Source organism: Typopeltis vanoorti, chromosome 20 (genome assembly GCF_054136105.1).
Source record: "Typopeltis vanoorti isolate ZY-2024b chromosome 20, IOZ_Tvanoo_1.0, whole genome shotgun sequence".
Classification (NCBI taxonomy): domain Eukaryota; kingdom Metazoa; phylum Arthropoda; class Arachnida; order Uropygi; family Thelyphonidae; genus Typopeltis; species Typopeltis vanoorti.
This window is the reverse complement of record NC_143568.1, coordinates 68,168,034-68,184,755: the sequence shown is the minus strand read 5'-3', so window position 1 is coordinate 68,184,755 and position 16,722 is coordinate 68,168,034. Positions and strand designations below refer to the sequence as shown.

The 16,722-nt window shown below is 34.9% G+C and overlaps 1 protein-coding gene across 1 annotated transcript in view; it reads right to left on the bottom strand.

Moving 5' to 3' along the window:
- Positions 1-9,828: 9,828 nt before the first annotated feature.
- The window catches only part of LOC150095533 (phospholipid phosphatase-related protein type 5-like), a 109,733-nt gene continuing 102,839 nt past the window's right edge, over positions 9,829-16,722 (bottom strand). Inside the window, exon 7 of the mRNA XM_090410703.1 lies at positions 9,829-10,001. Coding sequence (XP_090266829.1) covers positions 9,829-10,001 — 173 coding nt within the window. The remainder of the gene's footprint in view (positions 10,002-16,722) is intronic.

The window sequence follows — 16,722 nt, the reverse complement described above, 5'->3', positions numbered from 1 at the left end:
ACTATCTTCTTCAGCCGGTCAGTTTGTGTTTTTGCTGGTCGGAAAATCCATTCAAGTAAAAAAATATAAAATAAAAAAACACTTAAAAGTTTCTCATGTCATGCGAATCGAACCCAGGTCTTTCCACTTATATTCGGAGTGTTCTCCTTCCAACTGTACCGCGGAGTATATTTTATTAAATCAATAACAAATAAATACATAGTAATAAAAATATATATATCATAAATAGATACATCATATATTTATATATGCTTTAACCTCCTTAAGCGTATTACTATTTGTTACAAGTAATTCTTTTTTATGAATTTACTTCTCATAGTCATTAACAGTGAATAGTCACATGCCATTAATTACATTATTAGTTACATTCAGGTTTTAACTCTTAATACATTTGTTTTACTGTTATTAACTATTCAATTGTCAGCTCTTTTAACACACTGTTATTTGATTATACATTTTGATTTCTTAAAGTTCATTTAGCATTCCAGAAATTGTGTTATTAGCTGATGCTCTCTCTCTCTCTCTCTCTCTCTCTCTCTCTCTCACACACACACACACACACACACACACACACAAGATTCTTTCTGTTTAGCTATCTGAAAGGTAGCCTTGGTTTATTTGATGCAAGTGAATTCCTAAGGACTCCCATTCCTTTTTCATCTTTTTCAAAAGGATGGAGGTCCTCATGACATCTCGAAGGTATTTATGAAACTTTGTTTGGATATTTGCGCTGCCTGTTCTGTCATACATATGGTCACACCTGTATGTCCAAATAGTAAACACAGTTATAATAATTATAATTGTTTGTACTCTGCTTAACTTTTTCTCATTTGGCCAAAATATTAGATTTTCATTTATTATTTGATTCTGTGGCATCCATTGTTTCACAAGACTCACAAGATTTGTTCTGCTTTTTTACAATAAATCATCATGTGGTTAGGGGTTTCTGGCTGTTTACAGAATTGACAGGTTGCAAGACCATCCAACGGTGTTCCTTTTGCCACAACCCACATTTTGGTTGGCAAACATGCATGATGAGCTTTAAAGAAAAATGTTTTATAGGACGGACTTACTGGAAGACGAAATATTTTAATTTGTTTAAGACATTGTTTAAGACTGAACTTAGTTTGATCTCTCCTCTTTTTTGTTCTCGATGCTGAGGTATTGGGAAAATGGTTCTAGTTAGCTTTGCATATATTGCTCTTGATTTGGTATGTAGTACTTTTCAATGCCGTAATTTTCTTCCATAAACCGGTATCCTTCAGCCATTTCAGTAAACATTCTTGGTGTTTTTTTTATTTATTATTATTTTTTTTTATTTTTGATCGAAGGAAGAGAGCTGATGACTTTGTCAGAAAGGCATTTTTGTAGAAAAGCAATTATGTATCCGTGGTATGATTTATTGATTGTACTGAGGATGTACAATCAATATCAATAATTTAGATATTTCTGAGGAGAAATATCTCTCACTGCACTGTCACTTTCTTTTTATTTATATTTATATTCAGAATTATTTACAAGTATCAACAAATGATATTTCAGTATATACAAATAACAAAAGTACAATAAATTAATGTTGTAATTAAAGATATTCTTTTAATAAAATACAGCTAAAATAATATAAACAAATTTTAATTAATATACAAAGCGAAAATTAACTTCTAATGCGTATTTGTAGAAATTCTGCGTTAGGAAATATCGCATTCCAGTAATTCACATTTACTGCACATGCGCCGGACATCGGAAGTAATGTTGCCATAACAACTAACTTTCCGCCAACAGCAAACTGGCTGAGTTTGCTGTTTGCGGAATGAAGCTAAACAGACATTATATAAAATAAACACAGTCTCTAAATAATTTTTTTAAAAAATGTAATATTTTACATATTATTCATGTCGAAGTTTCTGCAACAAAATCGGAATGAAAATAAGTCTGATAAATGGATTTTTCCCCTTCTTTTTCTTTAGCTGAAAGAATAGTTTGAATGACAAATGCATTTTTTTGCAACTGGTGAGCATTTTAAGAGCTTTTTAATGAGAATTTTTGAAGACTTCTTAATTCTAATCTACCGCCGCAACCATCCAATCATGACAGTAATCACCGCCACTCAACTTTTGCCACTGCATGAAGAAAATATTCTAACAGTCTCATGCAATTACATCTTTAAAGAATTTATTCGCTCCAGCAGTTGTCAAAAAATAAAAGGTTTTCTTGTGGACAATGTATTTAGATTGCAGAGTATGTTTTCTTCTTTACCAGTCATTTACTGCTGATTGGTTAATGCGTACTGCAAATAACCGGTTGTCATGGAACCGAACGTGCAATATTACAGAAAGTAATTTCCTTCCCTGTTATTAAACTTCCTTTCGAAATAAAGTTGAAGTACAGTGCTGCCATCTTCTGAGAACGTTTTGACTTTCATTATTGTTCTCCTTTATACTTTAAAGATATGAATAATTAAAATTCGGAATTCAGAATAAAGATTTTAATCTCGCTCCCTAATCTGCAAAGAGCTCGGTGAAGCACATTTGAATTTAGAAAGATTATGACAACAATCATTTTACAACAGTTTAAATCCTTATTATTAGATTTGTTCTGAAATCTAGATAAGCCACTACTGTAGTAGTTAACCTTGCGTTGATTGTTTAAATAGTGTAAACAAAAAAGCCCCAAAAAATCATTTGGAACCAGTTTGGAAAAGTAAGTATCAGATGACCAGGTGTGAAATCAAAAGTTTCCCATTTATTTTACTTTTTTTTTCCTTCAAAATTTTGACCTATGTAGCCTAGAGGCAACAATTCTAGTTCCGCAGATCTTTCGAAGAAAGGCCATTGTACATTCGATTGGACTGGCTGAGTGAAGAAATTTTTTGTAGGCCTTTTATTATTATTATTTTTTTAAAACTTACAACTGTGATTTTAACTCCACAACTCAGCAAAATCTACCGTAGAACTCGCACTATTTCAGATAATAATTAGCATCACGGGATAGTATCAGTTATTTTCCGGTAGTACTCCTTCCCGATGCTTACAAAATAATCGGTTGGCCACCGATTTAAAAAAAAAATAAAAAAAAATAAAAAAAATAAAAAAAAACTCCTCTTTCTCTGTATACTTTTTTCGATGATGTAATATAGAATCATTTGCGAAATTAGTTTAAAGTCTGTTTAATAAGTGATTAAAAAAGATAATGTTCGGCAGAGCTAATTAAATTCTACTTGCTGGATTTCCTTGTACGTGTATGATGATTGCAGACGGGCATTAGTGTATTGATCCTTAATACCATCTTCCTCATCCTGTATGATTTGGAACCATGTTTACGTTTCTTTTTTTTTTTTCTTTTTTTTTCAGGGTTTCTTTTAGCACGGAAAAGTTTTCGAACTGAAACAGGTTTGTTTATCATTATCGCAATCAAATAAAAAAGAAATGGTATCATAAATGGAAATCCCAATCAGAATAAACATTCATCGATTTATGAATGATTTAAACTGTACTTTTGGAGATATATATATATATATTTCAAATTCACAAAATATACAATTCAAAATAAATCAATAAATTAGATTTATGCAACATTTGTTTATGTAGTTTGGACTACATTTAGCGGAACTGGAAGAAGAAATATTAATATTAATAACAAGAAATGCCACTGCAGCGAATTCTATTTGTTTAGCGTAGATATAATAACAGACGAAAGGAGACACACATTGCAAATTTCGTTGTATGGCAAATTTTCTTCTGGCTGGGACAATTAAAACACATCATTTGATCCGAATGGGAAGGAGTTCTACTTCGGATATGGGTAGTCAATTTACTAGAGGTACGGCCGAAACAACTTAAGATGCGCAAGTGTATTATGTCAGTTAACTGCGCGTGTTCTCCTGCCCGTATGTCTCTTTTTGTGGAATGAAATACCAGTGTTTAGGGAAGGAAAAACCTCGTCAGTTGCTTCTAATTTAAACAATATAAAAAAAAAAAAAAAAAAACAGCACAGCTTATTAGGTGACGGAGCTACCCTGCTTTCCAACCAAAGGTAGAACTCGTTCATATAAAATTTTTGATTTATATAAATATTATAAAAATTGATAAATTATAAATATCATATGTTTCTTAAATTATTTTGTGTAGAATGTTGATTTATTTTTATCATTATTCAGCAAAAGTGAAAGAGGAAGTAGCACTCTTGATAGATATATCGCACAACTTCCTGAAATGGCTCATACATCCCTTCGTTATTACTCAGAAATTCGAGGGTTTTTCCATCTCCGTTATCGAAATCAGCCTTTAAAAAAAAAACTAATCAAAGTTCTCATTAAGCTTCTAGTTCGGAAGGTCGCGCAACACTATCTCCAGTGCCTTGCAATTAATATTATCTACGTTTATGCCCTTGATGGCGTCTAGTACGGTAGAGCATATCCGCATATTGCTCTTGATAACCGCTACACGTGAATATAAACATCCAGTGCATGCATGAAAAAAAAAAAAGAAAAAAAAGAATAATGATAAGGGGAAACATTGGTGGAGTTAGAACTAGAAGTACGGTTTGTTTTTGTTGTGTAAATTTTGATAAATGGAGAAAAGGAGGTGTACTATCTTCTTAAACCTCTATAATTTGTATGCGTTGTAGTCGTTTATATGTGAAAGAGAAAGCGAATACAGCTCGATTTTAGATTGAAACTCGACGCCTGCTTATGCAGGCTAGAAATTGATTCTATATTTTTATCGCTAAAGTAGGGTTTCAGAAATATGTATCAACAAACACACGCACGCACGCACACATACACACACTCCCCGGAAGCGGAAGTTTAAGGATAAACAGCCATTTGTTCAAAGGTAGATAAATCTAAATTTTAAAGAGGATTAAATAATATCAGCACTTTCTAGCTAAAAGGCGAGTTTGACTAATGTCTTTTCCACACATCTTGCAGTTATATAAAAACTATTCCTAATGCTTTATTCTTTTTCTTTTTTTTTTTTTTTCGCTTGATCCCTCTGCTGAATGCACGTGTAACCATAAACATTAAGCTACTTAAAAACAAAAACGTACCAAAAAATCGTACTGTAACTTAAAGAAGATACACTAGAGCTTCCGTAGCTCAGTCGGTGCCCTTTGGTCGGAAAGAAGACCTGGGTTTGATTCCCGTTCATGACGTGAGGAACCTTTATCTGGTCTCTTTCGACTAAAGGTGAGTTAGCCGGTGTCATACGTAGGTAGGTTTTTTTTTTTTTTTCACCCGGAAACTCTAGTTTTTCGTTCCCAGAACAGATAAACCGCTCCCGTGAACACACACGGATCTATAATCATAAAACACATACTTAATCCCTCATCAGGAGGGCTCCACCCGTCCTAAGGGTCAGGGGAGGAAAAGAGGAATCCCATACGAAGTAAAGTAAGGTACACTATCTGTTATCCGAACACCTCTTCGTAGTAGTGGATAGGACTATATACATTACAAGCCACCTTTGCAACAACCTCTGCAGCTTCCCCGATCAACTGTAAGTGATGTCATTGTGTAGTGGAAACGCGTAGAAGTAGCAACAGCACAATCGCGACCTGGAAGGCCAAATAAAATCAGAGAGCGGGACAGCCGAATATTGAAGTGCGTAGCGCGAAAAAAAATTGCCTATCTCGGTCGAAACACTTGCTACTGAGTTCTGTAAACAACGCTAGCACCACAACTGTTCGTTGGGTGTTAAAGAATATGGGTTTCCATGGCAGCCAGACACAATTCTAACATCAACAAGGACAAAGCAATGCAAGGTATAGGATGGAGTGGTGTAAAGCTCGCCTCCATTGAACTCTGGAATAGTAAAAATACGTTCTCACGCTTCATCATCTGGCATGCTGACGGACAAGTCTGGGTTTGGTGGATGCTAGAGAACAGTATCTACCCGAATGTGTTGTGCTAAGGGTGAAGTTTCGTAGCGGTTCTTTGTGTGTGTATATGTGTGTGCGCGCGCGCTGAAGTGCAGCGTGTGGAGAAATTTAGCGCATATGGCAACAACATTTTAAGTCACCAAAGCATATACAAGTGGATTCATATGTTTAAAAACTGTCCAACAGCTTCACTTACGGATGACCAGGACATCCATTGATACCGACGACTGTTTACAAATAATGAAAGAAAGCTTGATAATGAGCAACACATTTTAATATGCGGTTGGATTAAGGGCTATAGATAATCCAGAAAAAGTCCTAGTGGCTTTGCGCTTAGTAAACCAACCATATTCCTGGGGGAGGAGTGTCCTAGGTTCGATTCCCGACGACGTGAGGAGCTTAAGGATTTTCCTCAATCATAGCCGAGTTAGCCGGGCCTTGGCATGGACAGCAGGGTTTTTTCTGCCAGTTTATCTGGGGTTTTTCATTTTTTAACTTAGAATGTTGGAATGAACATTGCTGGATTTCGGGAAATGTTATGTCAATTTTTTTTTTTTTAGATAGTTCTTTCTTCTGTTGTGTTCTATTAACTAAAATTTCATCTTACTTTTCTAATAAATCAGAACCTAAATTCGCATTCAATGTTAATAACTCTCAATTCAACCATCGACTCATTTAGCGTATCATACCAGTATGCTTTTTCATGCAGTTTTTTTAAAAAAAGGATAATGATGAATTCTTTTGCAAATATCGGGAACAACAACAACAAAAAAAAAAAAAAAGGGATATATTTAGAACTGAAATGTTTTTTTTCTTTTTCTTTTTTTTTAATGATAATTCCAACCGGAAAGATGGCAAACCAACAGCTCATCAGTATGGCGGGTGAGTGGGTTGGATCAGGTTATTCAACCTTTTGAAGGATGTGGGCAACACTTTAAACAACATGGAACTAAGAACAACATACTCTTTGAAGGTTCAAGGTAAAATGAAATGTGGGGTACCCAGTTATTGGCAATTGCACGGAAAGGAATTAGAGTTACGCTGTTTCTAGTTGTCTGCACTGATGACGAACTATAGGCCACATTCGCACAACAGACAGACGTTATTCAGATTCAAGATTCTGTAGTAAAATACTTTATTTATTTTGTATTGGTAAATTTCCTCAATAGCTGGTGGTCTCATAACGGCGACGAAAATCACCGACCGCATGAAGATACGCACAGCGGGATTCGAAACTCGCAGTCATTAGATATGAAAGCGGAAGTGCAGTTCACTCCGCTAGCACTGCTCGTTTACAAAAATTGCATATTCGAATTTTCACCACCCTCCTCCCTCTCGAAAGACATGGATATTTAGCAAAAGTACTACTCCGAACCAACCCGTATAAGCCTTGAGCTTATAAGATTTTTATTATTATTCTATCTATCTATCTATCTATCTATATATATATATATATATATATATAATTCGCAGGTCCGTAAAGCGAGGATTATTCAATGATGGAGACTTTGACACGGACTGCGAATAAATCTGACACGTGATTACAATGCTCTGAGCTCACTTAGAATACACAAACAGCTGATAATCTACTCCCAAGTATAGAGAGCATTTCATCACATATTGTTCGTCGATATGCAAGTTCAACGTGGCAAATGGAATTCAAGTATAGTGGCTGCTTATTGCTTGATTTTATGTGAATCGTGCCCACGAAAGGTTGTAAACCTATTTTACACTTAGCTTCATGAGTTGCCTAAAGCAGAGTAATCCAGTTTTCCCTGCGATAGAGAGTCAACATGGTATTTTTCAAACCACTTCGATCTCCAATAAGTAGAGGAGCGTTTTTTACACGAAATTTGTGCACACTTAAAGTAATTCACAAACATTCATGCCATAGTGGAACACATTGACTTACGAACTCGCACTCTTGTTAGTTGAAGATAGCGATGCTTTCCACTTGGCCAACTTAAGTGGATATTAAGTAAATTCATTTCTGTTACAGCAAATCTTGTTTTATATATTGTTAGTGGATAATAATGGAAACTACCCTGGCTCACATGCTTACCACATGTGATACGTGCACATTAGAAGCATGGATAAATGCATCAAATCTTCTAAGGTGACATTTCTAAAATCTTGCTGGAATGGAGGACTATCTGTCGTAACTCAAACTTCTAGTGCATTATAAACCATGATTCTCCGAGTGTTCCAAAGCTAGTCATATATATCACATCCACACCAGGCTGATAGAAAAAAAGAAATAGAAGAATTATAACGAATCTCCACGCAATTTGGATCTTCTGCTTCTGTGCTATCCTAACAATTAATTAGCAATTGGTGGTTTAATGCATTACAAATAAGTCTAGTGTTAGGCTTATGTCTTACGTTGTTCCATATATTTCAATCGATAATGCAAAGATTATTTGGGATATTATATGGCTTTGTCTCCCTAAAGATTCGCGAATAATTAAATGACAGTATTTGCAAGTATTTTCCATTCTTGTTCAAGAAAGTATGAACTTTATTAGTTCATTATGTATTAGTACTGTAATTTTACAAAGTAACATAATGAGTGACTGTCATCTAATGGCTAAAAACATCAATGCAATTTATGTTTTATAAGAAAACAAAGAAAATAATAAGATAACTTATCCAATAGAGAAAGAATGGGCCCAGCGATTAAATGAACTTCATTACCATCAATTATGAGTTCAAATCCTACTGCGGTACGGATGTTTGTAAAAATCTTTAGGGTAGATGATTTTTACAAAATATGTGACGCTATCACATTGCATAAATGAGCTCTTACACGCTGCTTTTTATCTTTTGCAGGAAGATTAATGTTTTGAATAAGCTGTGCTGCAATAGAGTGTGCTTTGAACAGAATCCTGGTGCTGCATGATTTTCATGCAAGCATTTATCTATCGTGATGCAAGATCAACTGTGTGGGTCTCCCGAAAAATGATTCTTCTGACAAAGCTCAATATGCAGTTTATTAGGGTTGTCTATTAAGCCTTTTGCTAAACAGGAATTGAATGAAAGAGGAAGTAAAATGAGTGTGTGTGTGTGGGGGAATCAGCAGTATATTTTTAATCATGACATAGTCAAGTTCGTTCCTGCCACTCCTTGGTCTCATGCCAATTTGAACAAGGTTGTTCTCATGTTAGGCTTTATCAGTATATGGAACAGCAAGCAAACTCAACTAAACTCTAAGGCCTATAAAACATCTTTGTGTTTTTCCCCAAACCGTTATATATAATGCAATAAGCCTAAACTGTAGTGATTTATCTCCGCCAAGCTAAGAAACCTTCATAGTGAAGAAACAAAGCACGAGTTAGTTTTAAACAAGACTTAATGTTAGATCCAAAAATGCTCTTGACAAATCATAGCAACAAACTTAACTAGAACACACATACATACACACACACAGTCCTTCTCCCTTTTAATTTGGTTCATTTCTTTCGTTCTTTTTTTCTGTATGTACATTCAATTTTAAACGAAAATTACAAGCCATACCTGAATTTTTATCCCAAATCAGCTGGTCCTATTTACAATACACTTTTAATTTCCATAGCATGCACACTTTAAATATATACGCCATACTTTTCGTACTACGTGCATCGTGCCATGGATCTGCTTTTGTAGATTTGTGAGTTTATCACTGGCAGACGAAACTGAACAACCGGTAAATAAATCACTATAAAGACAAAAGGACCATAAAAATGGCACGCAAAAATTAAATTAAAAAAAAAAAATGTTAGGATCTGTGATCATTATGGAACAGTAAGACTTAAGGGTGCGTTGACTTCGTCACAAAAGTAGACTTTCCCCTCCCTTTCTTTAGGGAAAGATTATGAAACAGAACTTGGATAACCACTCCACACACTGAAATACCCGCCATGGAGATACAGCAGGCAGCTTCAGTCGATGGGGGTTGGAAGGAGAGAAAACGAGCTACCTAAATATGCCCGAGGCCAATACTGGAGTGCAGCAGGTAGGCCGCCTTAGCTCCTTGCTTTCGCCTAGCTCTGCCACGCCTCGTGGAAGAGAATTTGCGAAGCACGTGCTACTCATCTGACGGCCTTCTAACTGCCTTGAGAAATCAGTAGAGCGATCTAAGACGAAACCTAAAAATAAAATAAATAATAAATAAACATGAATACGGACACAAAATATGAAAGACCATCAAGGCAGTGTCCTGCCTTCAATATTTTTGTAAATGAATGTCAGTAAACATATTTTGACTATCAGTTTTCCCTCTGGGTACAGTCGACATACATTCTACTCCCTCTCTCTCTCTCTCTCTCTCCCCATGATACGATTTAATTGCAACGTCGGCCGACAAGAGAATATTTCTAAAACAAATTATCGACCATTTTGTAATTCAACAAAATGGTCGATAAGTTGTTTTACTCGTGAAAGATCCATGACTTCCTCCCATGGCGCAAATTCAAGGGCCCTCCTATAGGGGTATGCAATTAAATAAAACCTCTACCTCAAGATATTTCCGGATTTCTGTTTCCGTTTTTGGTGTTTTTATGGTTGGTTTAAAGGTGAGCGAAACAAATCACTGATTATTACCTTCATCTCTGCAAATATGTTGTTCCAGTCGAGCTTCTCTTTATGATCAATAGACGGAGTTGCATGTTATTCGACTTAAAAATAAAAAAAAAAATGTTCCGTTAGTAATTTCTGTCATCATAAGAATTACATATTTCGGTATTAATTCAAGTAATATATATGACGTAGTCATGAAACATACTTAAATAAAATATTATAATATATGCGATATAATAATATGTTATTAAATCAATTGATCTGGTGTAGCTCAAGAGAAATCTTCATCTAATCTCTGAAATAAAACACTTTTTGAAATGTTAAAAGTATCTCTGATGAGGCTGCACATTTTGACATCAGTGGAGGTGTTCACATTATTAAAAATCACTGTGATATGCTTATCGATGGTTTCGTGTGTATTTTCCCAGAGGCAAGACCCCCCTCAAGAAGCACAATATATTAATAAACCTTTTCTTGCATAAGATTATAGACCGTTGAGGAAAGACTAAGCTGACAAAACTATATTTGGATATTATTAAGTTAACTGTACATTTTTTTTTCCATTTCTAAAATTTACATTACGATACAAGTGAAATATTTGAATAAAAACTGCTTCGTGTTACTCTTGAATGATGTGAACTCTTCCTCCCAAGAGAAAAATATTATTCACATTACTGAAGACTTGACTTCCTTTACAATTTTGCTTTAATTTATTGCTGTTTGTAAGGAACTGAATCAACTTTAGAATGAAGTGTTTCCCACTTCATTCTAAAGATTAAAATATCTCGAGAAATGTGTAGTTTTTGTTGTTTGTTTTATAGCCTTCAGAGTCATTTTATATAAATATTTACGATAAGCGAGAACACAGGAGAGGATGTGGAGGTAAGGACAGTCTTTAAGGAAAAATATTTTCGAGTAAATGGACTGTTATCATCTCGATCCTGAAATACAGATCTACTGTGTTTGTTTGTTTTTATTATTAATATTATTTAACACTTCCAGGGAGTCCAAAGACTCATCGAGGGAGGGCACCTGCTCTATAGCTCTGTCTCCACCACTCAATCCACCAACTGACCGTAACTACACCAACGCCACCTACCGCCGACCACCACCACTACTATTTCCGCAGACAATCACAAACATCCATGCCCACGGCGGGATGTTTGTGATTTTTAAATGAAAAAAAAAAAAAAAACAACCATTCATCCTGTATTCCATTAACGCTCTGAGTCTAAATGGCCTATCAACCAAGCAACTTTGCTTTTTTTTATTTCAGGAAACCTCAAGTGTGTTCTAACAGGAGGATTGATCCAGTATTATACTCTACAAGAAACAAACAAATTAAAATAACGTGAAAAAGACACAAAATTAAAGGCTTTCTTACGCCCCCCCCTCCAACCATATTACTATCTGTAATATGGTTGGAGGGGGGGGGGGGCGTAATACAGTAATAGCCAGTAATACAGAAATATCCAAGTCATTTTGCTTTTTTTTTTTTTTTTAATAAAAACCAAAATTTACAGATTATATTAGGAAATTGAAATATCATACCGAGACCCAAGGGGAAGGGAAAATCCGTTAACACTTTTTTCCCCTACGATGGTGATCAGATAAATGCAATGTTATTTTCCAAAACTATTCGAAGCAAAAAAAAAAAAAAAACTTCGCTTAATTTCTAAATTCCCTCTGCTTGTTTATCACACACTGTTGATATTGAGAGGTGATAACAGACACACCTTACCTATTTTATTAGATGTTATTAAAACCCTAAATGACACATTTGTGACACAATAATTTGTACGGTCGTGTAGTGACCGAGCGTACCAACTACCGTAGGCTAAAACTACCAGAATGCCTCATTTACATTTTGCCAGCTTTTCCTTTCGGTGACACGACACATGCCCACACACAAGTCAAGAAACTCGGTAGAATTAAGTCTGATTATTTTAAGCAAAGTAGTTTGCTGAAAATTAGCATGATGATGCATTGCTGTCACTTTTGTTTGTTTGTTTAGTTTTCCATGCGGGAAATATGATAAAGGTGAAAGGACAATTAAAAGGAATTAAAAGAAATACAAAACTCCATAAAATTACAACTACTAGCGCTCTGCAATGCAGAAACAAACAAATTAAAATAACGTGAAAAAGACACAAAATTAAAGGCTTTCTTAATATTACTCTCACAAACAGTTGAAAATCTGTAATATCTAAATGTTAATTTCTGAGGATAGCAAATTAGCAGCCAATGCTGCTTATATATTAAAGTTATACCGTAGTTGCTGGAGAACACAAATGCCTATAAAGTATATAAGAATGGAAGACATTATTATTTTTTTTTTTTTTTAAGGATTGGAGACGATTATTAGTTGCTGTTCGTGTTTTAACACAAGTAGTAACTTATTTTGAATGTGTTGAGTGAAGTAGAGGGGCTGCAAGTGCTAATTCGCTTGAACAATTTCCATGTGAGTAGAAATATAAAATGTATCGGCGATAGACAGTGGAGCAAGTATAGAAAGGGGCTCTGTTGAACAACCTACGCTTTCTGAATCGTGGATAAATGTGATAATTTTATTATGCTTGTAGTTTTTGAAGCAGAACGGACAAAAACTATAAGCATTTGCAGATCTTAAAAAAAAGGACAACTTGAACATAACTTCAAAAAATTTTAGGATTACGAGTTTGACATCTTTTATATTAAGGTGTTTGTTTTTTTTTGTCAAAGGGCATATGAGGTCAGTACATTATGTCTGTTAACCTGCCCGGTTTTTCTGTTTTTCAATAAGAAAAAGTTTCCGAGGAGGAAAACTTGCTGTCCCTGTATGAAAATGGCTAACTCACTTTCAGATGGAAAAAAAAAAAAAAAAAAATCTATATATATATATATATATATATATATATATATATATATATATATATATAGACAAGATATTACCTATATCTATTAGATATTACCTATACCTATATTACCATTCGATTCCGACTCGCTTCTCTGGCGGTGCTGATCTGATGGATCAGCGGATAGCCGAAATTACCCTCTGGAAAGCACTAAAGGTATCAAAGGGAGGAAGATGGCATAGCCAAAGGAGAATCACAAAGAACAAGAGGTAGCGATCCGCTAGAGGCGGTTTTCAGCCTTTTCCACAAGCCGACTGGTCAGTTGGACTCCGTTCCAACTGACCAGTCGGTAGTAGAAAAGGTGCATCCACTTATTATTGAAATAACCTGGATCAAAGATGGTTTTCGATGGTTTTTCCAAGTAAATTATATTTGACAAGAAATTACCTATATTCTTATTTTAATCCTTTATCCAAGTATAAGGAAACAAAGTTTGCGCATGAAATACCTCACTTAAACATTTATTATTTATTTATATTTAAATAGAAGAAGCAGAGGAGAAATACTTCTTCGTTATCACATTTAAGATGCTTATATATACTTATTAACTTTTTTTTTCTTGACTGATTTTGCATACCTTAGTCTGTGAATGACTCCCATTGTTTATAATGAGAACAATTTCTGGGTAAGTGTGTTATAAAAAAAGTTCAAATTTTTTAAAATGTTTTATTTTTATACACTTTCGTGTCTAGGTGTGCATTATACAGAGGCAAAAAACATTTATTAGATCTCGGTAAAGAATAAACTCAACAGTGGCAATGTGGCTATTAGAGAATTTAGGTCACTAGCCTTGGTTTTGATATAACGATATACGGGTTAGATGAATGGCACGAAACTCAAGATTTTGTCCATGCCGACGGCAGAGATTTCTTCTGAATAATCAATCACTTCCCCATGTTTTCACCATGTAAGGATACGGAGATGTGTTAACGAGAACAGAATTAATGACATTTCCGATTTTTCCTTGACACCACAAGTGCAACAATCAAAAATGCATTGAGTGTTTAAAATTTTAATCTGAATGTTAAATTAAAAAAAAAACTATTAACAATTTTAATTCATTTAACATCTGATTTGCTTTCATTGTATTTCTTATAATGTTAATTATGGAAATATATCAATGACAGTTCTTAAAGCCACGATAAAAAACACCTGACAATGTGCGATATATGCATTTGTTATCATGGCCATTTTTTTGCTATCTACTTATAATAAAACTATTCAGGGCAATATCAAGATACAAGAAGATTCAAGCACATTACTGCAAGAGGCGGGTACCGAGTTTGAAAGAGGCGTAATTATTTGTTGTACGTTTGACAAGCACTTCGCAGATAAAGGCTTCACACATTCCTAGGGCGACGCGAGAAAGAGTTTCAAAGATGATGTCATCCACAGAAACAAAAGGAAGGACGTCAGTATTGAAGAGCAACAGTGGGGGAACCATGCACTCGATAAGCTTGATGTTTGAGCATTAGTCCATGATAAGAAGCGAAACAGAAGAGACACCGGCATAGGCTAGAATAGAATATCCAGGGTCGGATTAAACCCTCCCGTCTGCATAGACACATTCAAGGTTCCAGTTGTATAAAATCTTTATTTTATGTAAAATAAAGTGCAACATTATAAAAATAACTGAATAAGAAAACGCATTTCCTTGTTTTTATTTATATAATTGTGTGCTAGCAATAAACTTAAGTCAGCATAGTAATATGAAAATTATGTGATTTAGTTGCAGTAAACGATCACCTGTTTTCATACTAGAACTATGAGAAAATAAAAATATCCAGTAGCTGTATTCGCAAGGTAAGCGAAGAATGCAAGCACTGATTAAGCCCTACATGTTTTCCCGTAAATTTTGATAAAGTCGTCTACTGAAGCTTATTTTACCTATAGGAATGAGAACACACAGACTAATAACTTACATATAATTTTCATTCGGTTGCTTTGAAGCACATATGAAATTCTGTGTAAGATTTATATGATGTTTTGCTCTGTGCTGTTTGACGCTTACACGCAAACCCATACCACATACCATGCAGGCTTTCGAAACTAGATGGCTAATCCTTATTCACGCAGTCTCATGTCAGTAAATGGTGTTCTCCTGGTTTGCTTGTTTTGCGGGATGAAAATCCCGAGTTTCGAGAAGGAAAACGAAAACTATCACTTATATATGAGGCTGGCTAACTCCCCTTTAGATGAAAAGCTCTTATGAAGGTTCTTGGCGTTCTATACGAGATTTGAACCCACGACTTTCTAACCAAAGGACATCGTCGAAACTGACTGAGCTACGAAAGCTCACAACGTTTGGTACAAATTCTAAAAATAATTTTGCATTTATACAAAACATGTATAAATATGAGTGGATAGCAGACCACTCCCTATAACCCACGGTAAACATTAGTCAATCCTTTGTGTACATGCAAAGGCAATATTCATCATCTACTCACATTTTAGAAAGGGTTTCATCCAGACAATATGCCATACTGTAGGATCTGTCCACTGTGGATCGTCACTTGTGGCTGTGCGTAACGACTGCTCAAAGTGTCATCACTCTATGGGAACACACACACTCATCGCTGAGGTCATCGCAGGCCTTCCCAAAAAGAACAGCATGTTAAAATCATGAAAACAAACAAAAATGGAATAAAGAAGTATCGGAGAAGGAACAATGTTTTTTTGCGTGGTATTTGAACTTTCATATTGATGCATATGCTTCTAAAATTCATCACCTGGAAACTCGCTTTCTTTTCGGGTGAAATGTGTACTTTTAGTGCTGCCTTCAATATATTTTAAAAGTCCAAAATTATACGTCATACATCAGAGAATTTATGTCTAATTCCAAGTTTTCTTACCCTATTAACATTTCCCAGTTATTTCAAGCATATGACTGAATAATGTCAAAACGTTGCACAATTTACAAAATTCTCAGTATTGTTTCAGTGTACTCAACTTTAACTCAATATTTTGAGGATAATTTTTTAACTCGTGGTCCAGAAATAAAGACTTTTAGAAGCAGCAACTGCTCGTATCTCATAAATCTGTATGCATATTATGGCGATCAGAAAAATCAGATTATGGAGATTTGTAAGCACAGTCTTGCTCGTTGCTTTGAATATCAACATATCAAAAAAAAAAAAAAAAAGAAAAGAAAAAAGTACGATCGTATGTATTTGATAGCGTCTTTCTTTAAAAATAATACTGTTTACACACATTTTGTACTTCGCTTTTATGTATTTGATTTGATTAACCAGATGTTATTCTGGATGACCCAGATATCGTCAAGCTGTGTATGCAGTCAAACCACTAAAGAATCCCCTGAGAGAAAGAGAGAGAGAGAGAGAGAGAGAGAGAGAGAGAGAGAGAGAGAGAGAGAGAGAGAGAGAGAGAAAAAGAGAGA